Consider the following 21,942-nt stretch of genomic DNA (forward strand, 5'->3'; position numbering starts at 1 on the left):
ATGACAGGACAATTTTAAGTAATTTAAGTTTGAAGTTCTTTATATATTAAGAAAATTTAAAAGGCAAACTAGGATAGTCAGAAAAATATGACAAAATATATCTCCTTTACATTTTAAATGTTCATACAAATTCACTTTAAAACCCCACTATGATACCAATAGATAATTAAAGGACATAAACAATTCACAGTAAACAGAATATCATGGTTATTCTATGAAAACCAATTTTTCTCATAATTTAAGAAATACAAATGAAGCCAAGATGTCTGTTTTCATTCATCATATTTACTAAATATCACTCCTATTGGGAGCATAATTTAGAACAGCTTTTTGGAATAAGGTTCCAAGTCAGGAGACTTGAAAATATTTAAATTCTTTGATATACTTATTATCTAAACAACCCAACTGAATAAAACATATGAAGGGCATGTAGAGGAAATTTACAGAATAGGAAACCCATATGGTTAATAAGTATAAGAAAAGGTTTCAGCTTCAGTAGTAATCAGGGATGTGCAAATTAAAATCACAGTGATGAGATTTAATTCCACACCTATTATGCTTGGAAAAACAAAATTCTGACAATACCAAGTGTTAAGTCTATTAGAACAACAAGAATTCTTATTGGCTGCTGATGGGAATATAAATTGGTACAACCACTTTGGAAAACAATATGGCAGTATTTAATAAAGTTTAAGATTTGCATATACTATTGCTTAGTAATTTTATTCCTAAGTGTATACTCCAGAGAAACACTTGTATTGTCCACAAGAAGATTTAATGTACAAGAATGTTCATAGAAACACTTAAAAAAAATTTTTAACCTTAGGGGAAACTTGGATATCCATTATCAGAAGAATATGTAGATTGTGGTGCGTTTATACAATCGATTACCATTCAGCACAGTGGTACAACTGTGCACAACACCTGGATGTACCTTATAAACTAATATTTAACCAAAGAGGCAAAAATAAAAGAAATATGTACAGTAGCATACATTTGCCAGAACTCATCAGCCTATACATTTAAGGCCTATGCATTTCCTGTATATAAATTACATCTCAATTAAAAATTCATACAGTATGACTCTCATATCAAGTTCTGAACTAGGCAAATAAACATGTATTGTTTATGGATACATAGATATGTGGTAAAATTGTAATGAGATGTGTCATCCTATCTAATAAAAGAGAAACATGGTAATTAGCGTACGACCACTACCCTTCCCATTGGCTAATCAGGGCGATACGCAAATTAACTGCCAGCCAAGATGGCGGTCGGCAGCCAGGCAGCTGGAAGCGAACATGAGGCTTGCTTGCTTCAGTGACGGAGGACTCCAACGTTCCCCGCCTGCCTTCCTGGCATCTGAGCTTGCAGTTTGAAACATTGTAACAAATATAGAAGCTAAATAAAACCCCAGAAACCTGCTTTCAGCGAGCTGGGATCTCAGAGCTGGAGTTATACATTGTTTCGATTATAGAACCCAAACAAACCAGATACCTTCTTTCAGCAGCAGAGGCCTCAGAGCTGGAGCCAGAGCTAAAGCTGGCCCAGAATAAAAAAAAAAAGAAGAAGAAAAAAAGGAGCGGTTGGGAGCTTCAGTCACCCGCCAGCCTGAAAACAGCCCTCAGCCCCTCACCCAGACTGGCCAGGCACCCCAGTGGGGACCCCCACCCTGAAGGGTGTGTGACCAGCTGCAGCCATCATCCCCTCATCCAGGCTGGCCAGGCATCCCAGTGGGGACCCCCACCCTGAAGGGTGTGTGACCAGCTGCAAACAGCCATCATCCCCTCATCCAGGCTGGCCAGGCATCCCAGTGGGGACCCCCACCCTGAAGGGTGTGTGACCAGTTGCAAACAGCCATCATCGCCTCATCCAGGCTGGCCAGGCACCCCAGTGGGGACCCCCACCCTGAAGGGTGTGTGACCAGTTGCAAACAGCCATCATCCCCTCATCCAGGCTGGCCAGGCACCCCAGTGGGGACCCCCACCCTGATCCAGGACACCCTTCAGGGCAAACCAGCCAGCCCCACCCATGCACCAGGCCTCTATCCTATATAGTAAAAGGGTATTATGCCTCCCAGCACTGGGATCAGCGGAGCCGCGAGGCCTGCCGGCACCGGGATCAGCGTGACGGGGCAGGGCCCAAACCCCCTGATCGCCCTGCGGCTCTGTGTGTGACAGGGGGCGGGGCCACAACCTCCCTATCGACCTGCTCTGTTCGTGATGGGAAGGCGCCCCAACCCACTGACAGCCCTGCTCTGTGCCTGGTAGCGGGGAGCTCCCCAACCCCCTGATTGCCCTGCAGCTCTGTGTGTGACAGGGTGTGGCGCCCCAACCCCCTGATCGGCCCTGCTCTGTGGGTGATAGAGGGCGGCGCCCCAACCCCGCTCCCCCACAGGCCCTGCTCTGTGTGTGATGGGGTAGAGCCATAACCTCCCCATCGGCCCTGCCCTGAGTGTGACAGTGGCGGCGCCCCAACCCCCTGATCGGCCCTTCTCTGTGGGTGACAGGGTACGGAGCCCCAACTCCCCTGATGGGCCCTGCTCTGTGTGTGACAGGGGGCAGCGCCCCAACCCCCTGATTGACCCTGCTCTGTGCGTGACGGGGTGGCGCTGCAACCTCCCCATCGACCCTGCCTTGAGTGTGACAGGGCAGTGCCCCAACCCCCCAATCGGCCCTACCCTCAGCGTGACTGAGGGTGGCATTGCAACCTCCTGATCTGCCCTGCTCTGTGCATGACGGGGCGGCGCCCCAACTCCCCAATCGTCCCTGCTCTGAGCCCGACCAGGGGCTGCACCTAGGGATTGGGCCTGCCCTCTGCCACGCGGGAGCAGGCCTTAGCCAGCAGGTCGTTATCTCCCAAGGGGTCCTAGACTGCGAGAGGGCACAGGCCGGGCTGAGGAACCCCCCTCCCCCCGAGTGCACAAATTTTTGTGCACCGGGCCTGTAGTCTATAATAATAAAAGCACAATATGCTAATTAGACCGGACAGTCGAACAACCTTCCAAACGTCCTTCTGGACGAAGCCTGGGCTGCGAGGGCCAAGGCAAGCTGCTACAGCTGCGAGGGCCGAGCCCCTTGCACAAATTTCGTGCATCGGGCCTCTAGTCTATATATATATTAAAGGCTAATATGCAGTGCCCCCTCAGGAGTTCGATCAGGAGTTCAGCTGGCAGCTGGGGAAGGGAGGCCCCGGCCAGCAGCCAGAAGACCCCTATCTGCCATGATTGCTGGCCAGGCCTAGGGACCCTACCCGTGCATGGATTTCATGTACCTGGCCTCTAGTAATTAAACATCGAACCTCTGAAAAGGAAGGGTGGGGGATAGATGGAGTGAGGTATACATTGATGGATAATTTATTTTAAAAATCTGAGGCAAATATGGAAAAATTTATTAAAGCTGGGTTACAGGTAGATAAGTTCAATATATTCTTTTGTGTGTTTGAAACATGTTCATGAAATTTTTAAAAAATAACCTTACTGTGATATAGTTTATACACCATACTAGAGGCCCAGTGCACGAAATTCATGCACGGGGGGGGGGGGGTTGTCTCTCAGCTCAGCCTGTTCGCTCTCCAATCTGGGACCCCTTGAGGGATGTCCGACTGCCCATTTAGGCCCGATCCCACTGGGGCTGGGTCTAAACAGGCAGTCAGACATCCCTCTCACAATCCAGGACTGCTGGCTTACAACCGCTCACCTGCTTGCCTGCCTGCCTGATTGTCCCTAACCACTTCTGCCTGCCAGCCTGGTCACCCTAACTGCCCTCCCTTGCCAGCCCGGTCACCCCTAACTGCCCTCTCCTGCTGGCCTGGTCCCTCCCAACTGCCCTCCCCTGCAGGCCATCTTTGACCACCTGGGGGCGGCCATCTTGTGTGTTGGGGGTGATGGTCAATTTACATATCACCTCTTCATTATATAAGATACAATTTGCCCAATGGAAGTATATAATTCAGAGGTTTTTTAGTGTATTCACAGAGTTCTGCAATCATCACATCAATTTCAGAACATTTTCATCACCAGAAAAAGAAAGTCAATAGTAATCACTCATTTCTTTCCAACCTCCACAGCCCTATGCAACCACCATTCTTGTCTCTATGGATTTGCCTTTTCTGTCTATTTTATGTAAATGGAATTGTATAACATGTAATCTTTTGTAACTAGCTTTTTTACTTAGCATGTCTTCAAGATCCATCCATGTTGTAGCATATTTCAGTACTTCATTTCTTTTTATTGCCAAATAATATTCCATTGTATGGATATACTACATTGTGTTATTCATCAATTGATGGGCATTTGAATTGTTTCTACTTTTTGGCTATTTACCAGTCAACGCCATGATATTTTGAATTCAATTAAAAAAGGTCCACTGCTTGTGTCTATAGATGGTTAAGAATAATGCTGCTATGAACATTCATGTACAAGTTTTTGTTTGGATGTATGGTTTTCTCTTGATATAGACCTATGAGTAGAATTGTTGGGTTGTATGGTAACTCAGTTTAACTTTTTGAGGAACTGACAGACCCCTTCAAAGCAGCTGCACCATTTTACATTCCTACCGTATTGTATTGTATTGTGTATGACATTTTTGATTAACTATTTCTGCAGCTCTTTATCCACTTAAAGAGACATGTATTGAATACATATTCAGTATTCATATATATGAGGCACTGTGATATATACTGAGAGGCAAGCAAAAATGTAAACTAATGTAAGCAGTAATTGTAAGCAGTATAATGACATTCACATATTCATGTAACTTCATAAATATTAGATAAACAAAGTGCTGTGGAGCAAGGATAGAGTAATTAGTCCTGAATATTAAAAACTGGAAAACTTCTCTGAGAAGTTGACTTTGAATGTTTCAAATCACCTTTTGAATTTAGAACTTTTAATGATATAGACAAGTACTTAATTTGGTAAAAAAATAATTTCAAATTGTTGATATGGAATAGTCTCAACTATATTTTAGAAGTAGGAAAGGTAGGACACACTGAATTATTGATAGTTAGTTATAGGTAGAATTATAGGTGACTTTTTCTTCTGGAGCCTCCACATTTCTACCAGAAGCATCATAATAGTTTTGTATTCAGAAAAAGTATTAAAAATAATAAAAGATAAATTATCAGGGCCTAAACTCCATTGCGTCTTATCATAGAGAAATTGTTACCTATGGTTTTAAAAAAGTATACTATTTTATAATTATCTTGTTTCTTTTTTAAGTTTCATGCAGAAATTTATTTTGACCATGACTTACAAAGTTATGTCCTTGTGGATCAAGGCAGTCAAAATGGTACAGTTGTTAATGGAAAACAGATTCTTCAGGTGAGTGTGTGTGTGTGTGTGTGTGTGTGTGTATGTGTATGTGTGTGAATACATATATATATATAAAAATTACTTGCACATTATTTTTAAAAAATGAACTGAAATTTTTTATTCCTGAAGGCCATAGTTATTATATATATCATTTGGTTAGGTCAGTGTTCAAGTCCAAATATGTTACATGGAAGGGAATTCTGAAAAAGGGCTGAAGAAGGATATAATTTAATACTTGACTATTGAGTTTTGACTTCTAATTATGTATCTGTGCCTTGTCTTTAAGAGATAAATGCATTTTTAAAAATACATTTTTATTGTTTCAGAGAAGGGAGAGGGAGAGATAGAAACATCAATGATGAGAGAAAATCATCTATCACTGCCTCCTGCAAGCCCCTTACTGGGGATTGAGCCTGCAACCTCAGCATGTACCCTGATTTAGACTTGAACCTGACCTCATGGTTCATAGGTAGATGCTCAAACACTGAGCCACACTGGCGGGGCGAGATAAATGCATTTTTAAAGCTATTCAGAGTAAATGTCTTTACAGCTGCTTTAGGGGTCCTTTTTTGTGTTTTTAAAATTTTATTTTAATGAAAGTATTGCTAAACTTTAAATTCCTTGAAGGTAGCAGCTATGTCTATCCAATTAACTCTTCTATCTTCAACATGTAGCAGAGTGCTTGGCACTGGAAGGGAGGACGTGTTCTTAAAAAATGAAATTGTCAAGAGGAAGAAGAATAATGATGCACTTATCCCCTGAACACTTAGTCTTTTTTACCAGAATTATTTGTTTTGGTACTAGATTGTTTAAAGTTTGGGTGGGTATTTCTCTGATAGGATTGGGCATGGAGATAGGAGATTGTGTTATCTTCTGCACTAGTAGAACATTATGGATCATCCTCAAGTTGTGGAAATGTGTGTGCATATGTGTGCCTATCTCATTGAGAACCATCTCAAAAATATTTTTGTTATAATCAAACTTTACTTCCATTTGACATAAAATAATCATATGTAACTCTTTTGGATTTCTGTTTTGTAATTTTTCCCTTCAGCCTAAAACTAAATGTGACCCTTATGTACTTGAGCATGGAGATGAAGTGAAAATTGGAGAGACTGTGTTGTCCTTTCACATTCACCCTGGCAGTGATACCTGTGATGGCTGCGAACCAGGGCAGGTTAGAGCTCACCTTCGTCTTGATAAGAAAGATGAATCTTTTGGTAGGTGAAACTATTTTTAATGTGCATAACTTTCAAATTCACTGGAGTGTGCTAAATATGTATCAGTTGGCTACGAGCTTCATATCTTGACATAATACTGTGTTGAGAGAATTTATATATATTACTAATTTTAGAGAGAGGAAGGGAGAAAGGAAGGGAGAAAAGGAGGGAGGGAGAGGGAAAGAGGAAGAGAAAAAGAGAAATATCAACGAGAGAGAGAGAAACGTCCATTGGTTGCCTCCTGAACTCTCCCTGACTGAGGATTGAACCTGCCATCTTTTGGTCAGGACAATGCTCCAATCAACTGAGCCACACTGGCTAAGGCGAGATAATTTATATTTCAATAAATATTGTCAAATGAGACTAAGAAATGACATGTATTTAAAATTTGAGAACTAGGCTAGTCTGTTATGATTGTAGTTGATTTTTCTGTGTAATAGCTGTTTTATAGCATTAGGTTACTTTCTGACTAGGAGGTAATCATTAGCTCTGTCTTTGCTAATCTAGTTTAGGCTTTTGAAGCAGCTATGTATTCTTCAAAAGAGTAATTGTGACACAACTATAATAAAGATTGGTTTTCTTTTAACATTTATTTACTGATATGAAAAAGTCATCCACAGTTAAACTCTGTCATATAGTAGTAACTATCTACAAAAAAGAGAAAGATGCAAATTGACTGTACCTCACTCCAATCAGGAGTGAGTATGCAAATCAACCCAACAAAGATGGCAGGCTAATTTACATACTCAGGGGCCGAGTGGCCGGGGGCAGGGTGGAACGCTTGCAGTGTTGCCATGGCGATGACGCAGGTGTTGTGCACCGCCCCAGCCACTCCAGGCCTCTGGGAAGGCGGAAAGGCAGCTCTGGGCCGGTGCGAAGGTGGTGCCGGCAGCCAGGGGAAGGAAAGCTCATTCTTGCATGAATCTTCGTGCATCGGGCCTCTAGTTATAATAAAAGTGTAATATGCTAGTTAGACCAGATGTCCTTCCTTCCAGAAAAAGCCACAGCGGGTGGGGGCTGAGGTAGAGGCTGCAGAGGCCCCGGCTGTGGTGGTGATGGGCGGGGTTGGGGCCAAGGCCCTTGCATGAATTTCGTGCATTGGGCCTCTAGTAGAAAATAATAGGTCAAAATATTAACACATTGTTTGCGGGTAGTTTTTATCGCGCGCTAACAGGTGGCACGGGCCATTTTTGCTAATTTTTTGCGCAAATGGCAACGTTCAGTAAAATTACGATAACTTTAGTTTATGTATTTATACATTACCTGCATTCTACCGCTAGTCTATAAAAAACATATTAATACGTGTCCCGCGCTCTACTACACTGGTAGAATGTATAAATACGTAAAATGTGTAAACACGTTTCCCGCATACAGTGTGTTAAGAGTTATTGTTTGATACGCTTTCCTACTATAGTTTATGTTGATGTATCATCTAAGTATACACCATGATTTTCTGTAGAAAGTAACACTGTGGGAAGTTGCTATTTTGCTTTAAACTCACTCATCTAAGGCTTTTAAAATTTAAATAGATACCTTGAACTAGTAAGAACAAATTTTTTTCATATCACTTTCCCCCCTAAATATCAATTTTACATGGTCATTGTATATTTTTGTTTTCTGCTGCTAGATCATGAAAATAAGTATGACACTTTACAAAGTAATATAAATCTTGGGGTCTGTGGTTTTTCTTTTGCACATGCCTGCGTTTCTTTGGAAAAGTCACAATATTTAAGAATCTTAGTGTTTGGTGTTTCTTTTGTTATCTATACTATTACATTCCTATAATCTTTGGGTTTTGGTTTATTTTCCAAGTAGATTTAATTACCAAAATGTTGAAAGGACATCATCACAACTCAAGATTTCTTTATATTAATGTTTATTTGTACTTTTGATTAATTTATAGATGGGATGAGAATATTATTAATTAGTTTTTAATTATTAAATATGACTATTTTATATAAAATCTGTCAGCTTTAGTGAGTTTTTCTTTTTAAATCAGACTCACTTTTTCCTTTTAGTTGGTCCAACACTAAGCAAGGAAGAGAAAGAGTTGGAAAGGAGAAAAGAGTTAAAGAAAATACGAGTAAAATATGGTTTACGGGTAAGGATGTTAAGTATTATTATATGTGTACCTGATTTTGAATAAAAATGCCTTTAGATATGCATAGTCCACTTTAATATATATATAAATAGTTATTTAGAATGATTTTGAAGTTTATATAATTTCTTTTAGTTGTTTACTGTTGTTATCTTAACAACTGTTGAGGTTGAAGTAGAAAAAGGATAATAGTACCCTACATTTTTTAAAATTTAAATTCTTTATTGTTTAAAGTATTACATATGTCTCCATTTTCTTCCCTACATTTTGATAGCCATTTCTGGTTTTAAAAACTTGCATTCAAATGTTACCATCAAAGAACATAGTTGAAGGACTAATGCTGCCTGATTTCAAGACTTGTTATAAATTACAGTAATACAGTATAGTATTGGCATAAGGATAAACAAGTCAGGGAAATAGAATAATGAATCCAGAAATAAATCCATATAGATAGACAGGTGTGTGTGATTTCAGCAAAGGTGTGAAGCAATTTGGTGGAGAAGGGGTGGTTTTTTTAAATGAATAATTTAATTACCTTTTGAAAAAATAACAAAAAGAACTTTGATTCACCCCACATAATATATAAATGAATTCAAAATGGATCATAGATATGAATTTAAAATCTAAAACTATAAAACTTTTCTAAGCAAACCTTTTAGGCAAAGATTTTTTTATATATCTAACACTGAAAGCACAGTTCATAAAAGAGCATATTAATAAATTGCACTTACTCTAATACTGTTTCTCCAAAGACACTGTTAAAAGGATGAAAAGATAAGCCACAAACTGGGAAAAATATTTGCAAATCAATCTGAAAAAAATCATACATCTTATATCTAGAATTCATAATGAACTCTCAAAACGCAGTAAAAACAAGTCAATTAAAAAATGAGCAAAAGATTTGAATAGATACTTCCAGCTGATGTACAGATGTCAAACACATGAAAAGATGTTCGGTATCAGTAGTCATTAGGAAATGCAAATTAAAAACAATTAAAAAGACTGACTGTAACAAGTGTTGGTAGGCATATAGAGGAATAGGAACTCACCACTCTAATCCAAGGTATTTAGCCAAGAGAAATGAAAGCATATGCTCATACAAAAACTAGTAAACAAATGTTCATAGCAGCAATTTTTCTAATAGCCAAAACTGGAAAAAATTTATGTGCTCATTATGAATGGATAAATAAACTGTGGTATATACCTCTGTGGTCAAATACTATTTAGCAATAAAAAAGCATGAGCTATTGATACGGGCTGCAATATGGATGAATCTCAATTATGCTGAGTGAAAGAAGCTAGACAAGAGTACATAGTATATACTTCCTATATAATAAAGAGGTAATATGCAAATTGACCATCACACCCTCACAAAATGGCTGCCTACGACCAGGCTGGCAGGGGGGTTAGTGAGGGATGACCAAATGACTGAACAGCAGGCTGCGTGGGGTGACCAGGCCAGTGGGGGCCATGAGGGGTGACCAGGCCGGCAGGGGGAGCAGTTGGGAGTGATCTTGCTGGCAGCAGGGGCAGTTAGGGGCGACAAGGCCTGCGGGGGGGGGGGGGGGGGGAGTTAGGGGTGATCAGGCCGGCGGGGGGGTGGGCAGTTAGGGGCAACCAGGCAGGCAGGCAGGTGAGCAATTAGGAGCCACTGGTCCAAGATTGTGAGAGGGATGTCCGACTGCCAGTTTAGGCCCAATCCCCGGGATTGGGCCTAAACTGGCAGTCGGACATCCACTGAGGGGTCCCAGATTGGAGAGGGTGCAGGCTGGGCTGAGGGGACCCCCCCCACACACGAATTTCATGTGCCGGGCCTCTAGTCTATTTACATAAAATTGTAGGAAAACAAACTTACATGTGATAGAAAGATTGCCTGGTTGCCTGAATACAGGAGAAGAAGAATGCGCAGGGAGGATCTGAGGGATAGATTACGAAAAAGGACAAGGACACTTTTGTGGGAGATGGATTTGTTTATTGATTGGGGTGATGGTTTCATAGGTGTAGACACATCTCAAAAGTGTCTAAGTGTACACTTTATGTGTAATTTATTGTATGTTAATATACCTCAATAAGGCTGTCCCCCGCTGCTGTAAAAAGTATTGCCATTAATCCTGTAAGTAGACCAGGAAGGTACTATTTTCAGTTTGCATTTGAGAAACTAAAGCTAAGGGTCATTCAGTTACTAAGTGATAGAGCTAGGTATAGAATCTAGGTCAGTGACAGCGAACCTATGACATGCGTGTCAGAGGTGACACGCGAACTCATTTTTTTGGTTGACTTTTCTTTGTTAAATGGCATTTAAATATATAAAATAAATATCAAAAATATAAATCTTTGTTTTACTATGGTTGCAAATATCATAAAACTTCTATATGTGACACAGCACCAGAGTTAAGTTAGGGTTTTTAAAAATGCTGACACGCCCAGCTCAAAAGGTTCACCATCACTGATCTAGGTCTAAATTAGTGTATTTGTACAGTGCTTTTTACACTTCATGAAGATGTGGGAAAGATGCTCCAAAATAATATATGTACTGCAAAATTTTATTTTTTTGTTACTTTTGTGCTAAGGGACAGAAATCATAATAGAAAAAAAATGTCAGGGAACTAATTTGGGAGTAAAATAAAAGATATATAAGGAGGGAATAAAATGTTTTCTCAAAAATTTTAACTCGCCGTAGCTGGTTTGGCTTAGTGGATAGAGCATCGGCCTGCAGACCAAAGGGTTCCGAGTTGATTCCAGTCAAGGGCATGTACCTTGGTTGCAGCCTTCTCCCCTGCCCAGGACCTGGTCGAGGCTCGTTCAGGAGGCTACCAATCAATGTGTTTCTCTCACATCGATGTTTCTCTTTGTCTTTCCCTCTCTCTTCCACTCTCCCTAAATAACTCAATGGAAAAAATATCCTCAGGTGAGGATTAACAAAAATATAAATAAATAAATTTTAACTCAATTTCTGAACCATCTTTTGGAGAAAAGCCCATTGAGATCAGTGGTTCCGTTTTGCTTCTCTGATTACAAGCAAAATTAGGTAAAAACGTCTGTGGTACTTTCCTTGAATTGCTCTAGCAGCCCCTAGCAACTCTGGATGAATGTCGTACTTTTTCATAAAGACCAACAAGTAATAACAAAGGGTGGAGAGAAGCCTTCTCTGAAGCTCCAAGCTAAATTGACTACCTGCTCTTTTGTGCTTACTGCCACATACTATGTATACCTCTATTGTTGAACCAATCATATTGTAGCTTGGTAAAGATTATGTGTCTGTCTTCCTGGGTTATAAATTTCTTTGTATTCCATCACCTAGCATGGAGCTTAGCATACTCTTCACTTAATAAGAATAAGGAGCATGACCCAGCTGGTGTTGCTCAGTGGTTGAGTGTCAACCTATGAACCAGGAGGTCACAGTGTGATTCCTGGTCAGGGCATGGGTTGTAGGCTCAATCCCTAGTGTGGGGCGTGCAGGAGGCAGCTGGTCAGTGGTTCTTTCTCATCATTAATGTTTCTATCTCTCTCTCTCCCTCTCCCTTCCTATTTCTGAAATCAATAATAAAAAAAAAAAAATTAAGAATACAGAGTATGTTAAGCTCCATGCTACTTAACATATTCTTTACTCATAATTCACATATGATTTATATTCTGTATACAATTTGTGTTTTAGTACAACTTTGAATAATATAAACATTTTAAAGGGGATGGAATAAAAATAGCATATTCAATAACATAATTGTCTTCATTTATATCATGGCTTGTTTTAATTAATTGTTTAATAGAGACCACATTGAACAATATTGCTAATAAGGCAGATATACAGACATTACATTTTTATATATGTGTTGCTTTCATTGAGTATTTTGTATTTATAAAGAATACAGATTATGAAGATGAAAAGGCATTGAAGAATCCAAAATATAAAGATAGAGCAGGGAAACGGAGGAAGCAGATTGGAAGTGAAGGAACGTTCCAAAGAGATGATGCTCCTGCATCTGTTCATTCGTAAGTATTAACTTTTTCAAAGTAGTTTCTAAAGTAGTTGTACCAATTATTTTTAATTTATTCATTTATTATAAATGTGACCTATAAGTGGTCTTTTAGAAATCAGTTGTCTTAATTTTTTTTTAAAGTGAAATTACTGATAGCAACAAAGGTCGGAAGATGTTGGAAAAGATGGGTTGGAAAAAAGGAGAGGGCCTGGGGAAGGACGGCGGAGGAATGAAAACTCCGGTAAGACTTGCGTTTTCTTTCACTCTTTATTCTTTAGCAGGTTTGTTGACTGTACCTAATATGTGCCAGGCATTGCCTTAAGAGCTAGTACTATAGTAGCAAGCAAAAGCAGACGTGATTGCTGCCTCGGTGACATTTATGATTACCAAATATATATATGTGCATTGTTTTATTTTGGTTTAATATTTTCAGGAAGCCTCTTAAGAGTTTTTCCTTCAGTGGAGCTAGGATAGTAAGTGTTATTTCCTGAGTCAAGGTTTTTCTCTATCTTTTAGTTGTTTTTAATGATTTCATGGTACCAAGCATTGCAGGAGCAGTTACAGTGTTACTTTACAAATAGGCAGATTTTATATTAGCTGGAGAATCTGTTTTGGGTTCAGGAATCAGAGCATGTAACAAGCAATAGAGAGAATAATGTTTGAAAAACAATACAGTGATTTAATGCCAGTCTCATGGTTCATCGGAATTCAGATTATCTTTCACAAAAACCTTACAAAGTAACATGACAGAAGAACTTTCTTCATAATTATTTGGTACCTAAAGAAATAATAAATGAATCACTGAGTTTAATGTAAATTTTCTCATTTCTTTGATACACAATGGGAAGAACATGGGTTTTATAGCTAGACCTAGGTTAAAATAGTGCTCTGCTGCTTACTATCTGTGGGACTTAGGGCCAGTTTGGACTTCAGTTTTCATATGTAAAAATGGGGATAATAACTGTTTTTCAATGATGTCATGGAGATAAAGTCCCTAGCATGGTGCCTGACATTCATTAGGGACTCAGTAACTGGTAGCTTTTAATGGTTCTCAGCAATGGGAAGTATTCCCCACCTTCTATGAAAATAAGCAATTGAGTTCTTTTTATGACTCTTAATGTTTAACCTACCTGTTCACTTACTTAGGTGAGGCTAGGACAGTAGGTTTAAATACATCTATTGCTGTACTTTTGATTAGAGTAGGATGACAGATTCTGCAGCATTTCAATGAATTTCAGTGCTATTTAAGGAGCACTCTATTTGTTGAGGGAACTGTCCTTATTGACAGGCAAGACAATGTAGAAAAATTTAAGTTCCATGTATAATCGTGTATGTATTTCTGCATGTATCTGATACATTTTGATAGGTTTTTCTTTTGCATCAATCTTTTCTAAATCAAAAGAATTATACTTAAAATACCAAGTTGGACACAGCAGATTTTAATGTGCTTTGACTGTACAGTAAATAATTCCTCTGCTCAACTTTTGGTAATAGATTCAGCTTCAGCTTCGACGAACACATGCAGGCTTGGGGACAGGTAAACCATCCTCAATTGAAGATGTTCACCTTCTCCAAAACAAGAGCAAGAAGAACTGGGAGAAAGCACGAGAGAGGTTTGCTGAAAACTTCCCAGAAACTAAGCCTCAAAAAGACGCATCAGGGACTGTTCCTTGGGTCAAAGGGACTGTAGAGTGAAGGTCAGTCCTAGAACACAATTCAAGCTTTTTAACAGAGAATCTGGAACTTTTCCCTCCAGAAGAGCCAGTGGCATGAGGGAACCTGTATCACAATTTACCCCTCGTGATTCAAAAATGTATAATAAAGTGTGGTTTGCAGCTTCTAAAAAACATTTTTTAAAAACTAGTAAGTAGTGACTGTATCAAGTTATTTGATGGGTGGATTAAAGTTCACAGGGCATGGATGAGCTTATCAAACTTTGTTATTTTGTCTTGTCACTTATAAGACCTACATAAGTAACTAGCCATATCAGCAAAATTCATATCCTCACTAATGATTTAAATGTACATTTGTCTTTGTCTCCATATGTTCATTATGTTGAGAAAACATGGGTAGAGGTGCATAAATTTTATTTTCCTTGAAATAACGTTAAGTAATATTATTGAAGAACTAACAGACAGGTGACACGTAGAAAATTAGTCTTTCATTGTTTTCTTCTGTGAAGAATCTGTTGATTTGTACTATATATTAAGCATTTACATTGGTTTGTTTCATAGATTAAATATTTAGATATGAACAATTGAGTACAGTATTGAAATATTCATTGTACTGGCATTTGTAGTTTTGATAAATCCCATTGCTGGCAATGGAGTTTTGCCAGATAAATCTAATTTCTACTGCCAACAGATTATCTAGCCAAGGCCTCAAACTCAAGTATTTATTGAAAATGTTCTCAAATGCAATAAAAACATTGTAACATCAGAAAGAGTGATTCATTGAACCAATGATTTAAACATACTGGTCTGCTTTGAACTCACGACCAGCCAGAATTTTCCTTTTGAAAGTGGCAGAGCAGTGACAAGAGGACACCCTGGAATGCTGGAGAGCTGCAGTGCAGTTTCCTGAGTGCAGGTGTCACTACTCTGCCAGTTATCACTATTTTCTTCCGTTTGACTTTTCTCTCAGCTCTTGTCTGGGAAATTAATGCTGGAACTGACCCTCTTTTGGCAGTGAATATAAGCTACAGCTCCCTCATCTACTATAAAGAAATGTCTTCAAGATTTAGAATAGGAAAGAAAAATTCTGAAAAAAAAAAGTACAATAGGGAAAATAATTCAGAAGGAAAGGCTACCTGTTGGAATTTCTAGTCTAAATGGTATAGGGTACGTCGAAAGAAAAGGGAGTGAGGAAAGAAAAATAAATTTATTACTAAAGATGAGACATGTGACCAAATTATTAAGTCCCTTAAAGCCTAAGTTGGGATAATCAGAGGCCCCTAGAACTCCAGATGTGGTTATAATATTTTTCTGTATTCTTCCTGGCCACCTACACACCCTAACACAAATATATGTGCATTAGAATTGGAGGCAACAGGAGTTTCCTGCATTATTTTCTCTAAATTAGAAAAATAATTACTTATCTAAATGTGGTTTGGTACTGGTGCCTGTATATAGGTAACGATACAGAATTCCCAAAGTAGACTTTGTTTCTGGTAAATCTTACTCATTGGGTTAGTATACTGTCTATATAGTTCCCATTTTTTTAAAATATATTTTATTGAGTTTTTACAGAGAGGAAAGGAGAGAGATAGAGAGCTAGAAACATCGATGAGAGAGAAACATCGAGCAGCTGCCTCCTGCTCACTCCCCACTGGGGATGTGCCCGCAACCAAGGTACATGCCCTTGACCGGAATCGAACCTGGGACCCTTCAGTCCGCAGGCCGACGCTCTATCCACTGAGCCAAACCGGTTTCAGCTATAGTTCCCATTTTTATTACTGGATTGCAGAAAACTTTTTTCATTGTTTTCTTTTGTTAAGAAAATGGAAACTTGAAAATGGTGATAAAAACTAAAAAAAAAACCACCCTGAAATATATGAGATACTTGCATTATTAAACCCCTTTGCAGATCAAAGTCTCAGGGCTACACTGTATAGTGGTTTATAGTGGTTAAAGCACTGAATCATGTCTGTATCTGTTTCCAATTGTGAAATAATATTCACTTCACATGTCTGTCTTAAATAGAAAATGAGAATGTATATAAAACCACTTTGTAAACCATAAAAGTAGTACAAATGTGAGCTTCTGTTTGTTCAGAAGCATACATGTCAATTATGTACAATTTGGATTACACATAAAATTGTTTTGTGTCTAGTATTTTAAATTATAGTTTATTCACACTATGCAGAGTTATTAATTTAATAGCCTTTAAGGGTTATTTTAAGTGGAGCTACAAGTTGCTAATTTGAGAAATCTTAACATTTTATATTTTTGCCAGAACATGAGAAGTTGGTAAAATTGAGAACAGAAAAAACTATCAACATTAAAGAAAAATAACAAAGAAAAATAATTTTTTTCTATAATTAAATAGTTAAGAAATACTTTTTCTCAAAAAGAAAGGATTTTTTTCCTGCTTTTAGACAGTTTTTACTTCTGATGGTTCCTCCGAATCAAATACCTTCCAACGTATTGTGTAAAATATTATTTCTTAATTTGGTACATTTTCAAATTGCAGGCAAAAGAAGATAGAAATTTCCAACAAGGTAGAGCAGACTTATCAGAGATTTTGCACAAGGCCACCCTATCAAGTTGCAGAACAGAGGGATGTGCTTGGCAGGGAGCCAGAAAGGCATTTCTGGACCCAACACGTTCTCAGGAACAGTGGAAAGTATTTTCTCTAACATCTTATTCTAAATGTGCTTATTTTTGTAGGGCATCACTTTTGTGTCTGAATCTTTGATTCAAAATGTTTTATTTTATCTTTTTAGACTGTAAAGTTGGAAATACATTTGGATTCTTTAAAATGAGTCAGCATTCATGTGTGTGTCTGTTTAATCTCAGCCCAGGCTCTCACTCTGCCTTTCTGCTTTACTGTTCTTTGTGTTGACTGTGGCTTTGTAGTTGCAGAGTGACTTTTGGAACGTCGGTCATTACATTTATTTCCGAAACAGGCAGAAGGGGTAAAGAGGGTAGTGTTTGTTTAGTTCTCTTGTATCAGGAAAGCAAAGCCTACTCAGAAGCTCTCATAACACACTTCTCCTTACGGCTGCTAGCCAGAACCTGGTAACATGCCTACCCACAGCTACAAGGGAAGTTGAAAAGGTGGGCAACAGGATGGTCTCATGAACCATGAACTTAAGCCAATCATGAACCATCACCTGGGGCTGACCATGTTGCTACTGGAACAGAATTTGGGTTCAGTGAGCAAGGCAGAAGGGGGACAGTTGAATGAGCAGGTAACTGTCTGCCAGAGGGTTGGTTAAATTGTGATATAGTCCTACCATACAATACTTTGTAGCCCTTCAGGTGAGTAAAGTAGAATTATCTATACTCTAATATAGAAAAGTAGTCTCAGTGCATTGCTGCTTAAAAAAACAGATTATAGAAAAGTGTGCATAGCCTAATCTCATTTAAAAATATGGGTACATATTGTTTTTAATATTAATTACCCAAGGAGTGAACAGACTTATTTTTTATTATTTCTATATTTGAACTTTAAAGTAGGTATACTTGTGTAGTTAACTGGGTATAACCATACACATTTATGGCAAATAGGAATGTAACACCAGAAAGTGGAGAAGCCTTCAGGGCTCAACCCCAGACATCTTCCTCACTCTCACATGCCCACTTTCATGTACCATCTATATACCCAGGACTTCCAAGTTCTTTTAGTCAGGATGCATAACTAATTCAAAGTCACCGTAAATGCATCTTGTCCAAGATTGAACCCATAGTCTTCTCCAGACCTGGTCTCTTGCAGTTTACTCAGCTGGCAGCATCTAGCTAGTTGTGCAAGCCAGAACCTAGGAGTCGGCCTCTGTTCGGTACCACCATCTTCTCTTTCCTTCCCCCTAATTTCCAATGTATTAATTCACTGTCACCACTCACCTGGACTATTAAAGTAACCTCCTCACTGGTCTCCCAGCAGTCACTCCTCCCTCCCTCCAGTCCATCCACCTTGCAGGCGTAGTGTCTTCACAATTCCCATTTCATTATCTCCTGTTTAAATCCTCCAAGACTTCTCATTACTCTGAGGACAGAAAACAAAATCCTAGCCCATAAGACCCTACCTGGTCTAGCCACTGCTAAGTTTTCCAGTCCTATCTTGTATCTTCCTCTCACTTGGTCTCTGGGCTCCCGCATGCTGGCCTCTCCTTTAGTTTCTCAGACATGCCATGCCCTCTCTCATCCTAGGGTTGCTTATATTCTGTTATGCCTGGAATGCTCTTCTTGCACCCTTTGACCTAGTTAACTGACATATTCTTTAGATCTCTGCTAATTGATTCTTCTTCAGGGATGCCTCATTTGTCCCCCTAGAGCAGCCGTGGGCAAACTACGGCCCGTGAGCCAGATCCGGGCCCGTTTGAAATGAATAAAACTAAAAAAGAAAAAAAAAGACCGTACCCTTTTATGTAATGATGTTTACTTTGAATTTATATTAGTTCACACAAACACTCCATCCATGCTTTTGTTCCGGCCCTCCGGTCCAGTTTAAGAACCCATTGTGGCCCTTGAGTCAAAGAGTTTGCCCACCCCTGCAACTAATTGCCTTTGATAAATGTTCTTGAAAATCCATATTCGTTTCACTTAGACTGCTTATTTTGGTTCACAGTTACATATTAATTAGCGTGCTAGTGTGATACTTGTCTAGATTCTGAAATGCCATGTGGGCAAGACCTTGGTTTTTCTCACAATTGCATTCCTAGTGCCTAGTACCAGCTCTGTCTTACACTTTCACAGGCATAGAAGTGAAAGAGCAGGATGCGTTTGGGGGACTGCAAATGGCTTGATACGGATGGAGTTTTGTCTGACTGAGAAACATGGGAGGGACTGAGTTACATAGAGGACACAGTCCCTTAGTGAATTATGAAATCAAGTTAGTGGTTGGAATCAGTGAACATCGAGTGAAAGTGGTTTTCAAACTGTTTGACAGAACCTGTGGCATTGCTTTAAGAGCTGTAGCTGTGCATATGCTTGATGAGGGTGGAAAGGGTTAGGATGCCAGACTGGTGAATCCGTTTCTCATGCTTGTTACCAGAATAGGTTTGTTGTGATCTTGTTGTCAATTTAGGCTTCCAAATAGATTACATATGTAGGAAGGTTTTCACTGCTTAAAGAAAAGGGGGTGGAGTGGGGCCGGATGGGGAGAAGAACTGAGCCACTTACCTACAGCCATTCTAGCATACTGCGTTAAGAAATTTGGATTTTATCTTTTTTTACTATGAAGGATGTTAAGCAGTAAAGGGCCCTCATTAGATAGCTTTATAGCAGAATAACTGGCTGATTGATGAGAGGTAGAGTGGAGGCTGGCAGACCTCCTTGAGGGTTTGTTTCATTTATCAGATGTTTGTTGAGCACCCGTCAGATGCTGTGCAGACCTGGGAAGGCAGGGACCTGGTTTCTTTTATCCACTGATGTGTCTTCAGTACCTGCCACAGGTGGATGCTTAGGAGGTGCTCAGTAAGTGCTTGTTGGTAGGATGGATGGAACACATATTTGTGATATGTCAGGCACTGTGCTAGGCATTAAACATATATTATCTTCTTTATTCCTGACAGTATTTTATGAATTAGAATACAAGGTTAGAGAGGTTTTAATTTTGCTCAAGGTCAAAATACCCATGACAAAGTTGCAGAGCTAGGGTTTAATCTTGATTCTTTTCATCCCAATGGGATGGTTAAGAGCACTGGCTAAAGAGTCTGACTGACCAGGGTTCAAATGATAGATTCACCACTCCCAAGCTGGATGATGTTTAAAAATTTATTTAATCCTGTATACCTTAATGTCTTCGTGGGGTTGTTGGGAAGTTTAAATGAGATAATGAGGCCTATGTGGCACTGAGCACAGTGTCCAGTGCATAATAAGCCCTCAAATCTTAGAAATTACTAGTATTATTATGCTGTGCTACCATTACCAAGGCTGTTGAATCCTGGAGTGGAGATGGTGGTTCTTGAAGCCAGGGAGGTTGGGGTAAGAGGAAGGGCCATCTTCATTCTTTGAGGTGATGATAGGAGAAAGATGTGGGCAAGAAGACTGAGTCAGGAGCTGGATTTCTTAATGAATTTTGGAGAATGAGCAGGAAATTGGTAATGAGAAAGACAGTGAGAAAGGGTAGCGGCTATTGTAGATGAGTCTTATCCTCAAAGAAGGGATGGATTCTGCATGACTTCGGAAAATGAGCTATCTGAAGAATGATAGGAAGACCTAGCAGGCCTATATTGGCTCTTGCTACCCTGTGGGGACTAGGGAGCTGCAGGGAGGACTCCATGAACTAGGTTTCAGCTACTCTTACATGAAGATCAGTCAGCAGATATCCATGAGGTGCTTCATACAGGCACAATTCCAGGCACTTGGGATACAGCAATAAACAAACTGGATAAGACTCCCTGCATTCTTGGAGCTTACACTTATTTTTTAGACAGACAGTATTTGGTAGAATGTAAAGGCCAAGTAGTCACCTGAAGGCCTTGATAGTTCCCCAAAGAATATTAATCCAAAGTAGTTATTGTTCATCGAAAAGTTTTTCACAAGCCAAAGTTCTTAGGGGAAAGTGCCATTTGGTTTGTTTTTGTTGTTTAATGTTTTCAGATCTCTCTCCAAACCAGACCTTTTTAGGGCAATCTTATAAACTCTGCCTTTTAAAAAAATTTAGTCATGTGTTTGAGGGATTTGGATATGTGGACAAAAGTAAAACCTTATTGATGCTGCAGCCCCTCATTTAATTGTGAGAATAATAACTCTGCCTGCTCAGACATTTGTGTTTTGTGGTTCTAAATCTAAACAATAGATCATTAAAATACAAAACAATGCAACATGAATCAGGTCATTGGAATTGGAGTTGGAGAACCTGTAAATCAAAAAATCTCTAGAGCAGTGGTTCTCAACCTTCCTCATGCTGCGACCCTTTAATACAGTTCCTCATGTTGTGGTGACCCGCAACCATAAAATTATTTTTGTTGCTACTTCATAACTGTAATTTTGCTACTGTTATGAATCGTAATGTAAATATCTGATATGCAGGATGTATTTTCATTGTTACAAATTGAACATAATTAAAGCATAGTGATTAATCACAAAAACAATATGTAATTATATATGTGTTTTCCGATGGTCTTAGGCGACCTCTGTGAAAGGGTCGTTCGAACCCCAAAGGGGTCTCGACCCACAGGTTGAGAACCGCTGCTCCAGAGGGTGTGGAGCAGACACTCTTGGGGGAGTTAATGTGAATGGAGGCAAACAATGTCTTCTGCCTGCTGAGTAAGAATGACTTTCCAGAAATTCTTCCAGCAAAAGGCTAGCTTTGTTCTTCTATGTTAAAATGCCATGGTATTTCATTGCCCAGAAAGCAAAAGACAGGGAGAAGTTGGTGGAGTATTATTAAATGTATTTTAACACGTGACAGTATGTTACTTAGCTTCCAATTACCAGTAGACTTCAGAGGCTAGGACGGTTGCCAGCTCATTCATCTGATCATTACTTATCTTGACCAAAGGCCCAGGAGAATATATACTGAAATAATAAAGCTCTCATTAGCATTTAATGCTTTTCCTTAAAGCCCTCATTTTAGTACTGTGAAATCAGGTTTCAGAGAATGTCATAATTAAGATTTCATAAAAAGAAACATTCAATGCTATTTAAATATGTAATGACTCCCAGT

General features: G+C 39.3%; 1 protein-coding gene across 2 annotated transcripts in view; it reads left to right on the plus strand.

Moving 5' to 3' along the window:
* Positions 1-17,092, plus strand: part of AGGF1 (angiogenic factor with G-patch and FHA domains 1) — a 36,051-nt gene extending 18,959 nt beyond the window's left edge. Inside the window, exons 9-15 of one of the 2 annotated variants that reach the window (XM_036308893.1) lie at positions 5,222-5,323; positions 6,369-6,534; positions 8,553-8,635; positions 12,495-12,622; positions 12,751-12,850; positions 14,104-14,306; positions 16,801-17,092. In XM_036308893.1, the coding sequence (XP_036164786.1) occupies positions 5,222-5,323; positions 6,369-6,534; positions 8,553-8,635; positions 12,495-12,622; positions 12,751-12,850; positions 14,104-14,304 (780 nt within the window). In that variant the 3' untranslated portion in view covers positions 14,305-14,306; positions 16,801-17,092. Of the gene's footprint in view, positions 1-5,221; positions 5,324-6,368; positions 6,535-8,552; positions 8,636-12,494; positions 12,623-12,750; positions 12,851-14,103; positions 15,053-16,800 lie in introns of those variants that run through there. The other variant, XM_036308892.1, reaches the window with a different exon arrangement.
* The last annotated feature ends 4,850 nt before the right edge of the window (positions 17,093-21,942 follow it).

The sequence above is a fragment of the Myotis myotis genome, unplaced genomic scaffold (assembly GCF_014108235.1).
Source record: "Myotis myotis isolate mMyoMyo1 unplaced genomic scaffold, mMyoMyo1.p scaffold_m19_p_5, whole genome shotgun sequence".
In the NCBI taxonomy this organism is placed as follows: Eukaryota; Metazoa; Chordata; class Mammalia; order Chiroptera; family Vespertilionidae; genus Myotis; species Myotis myotis.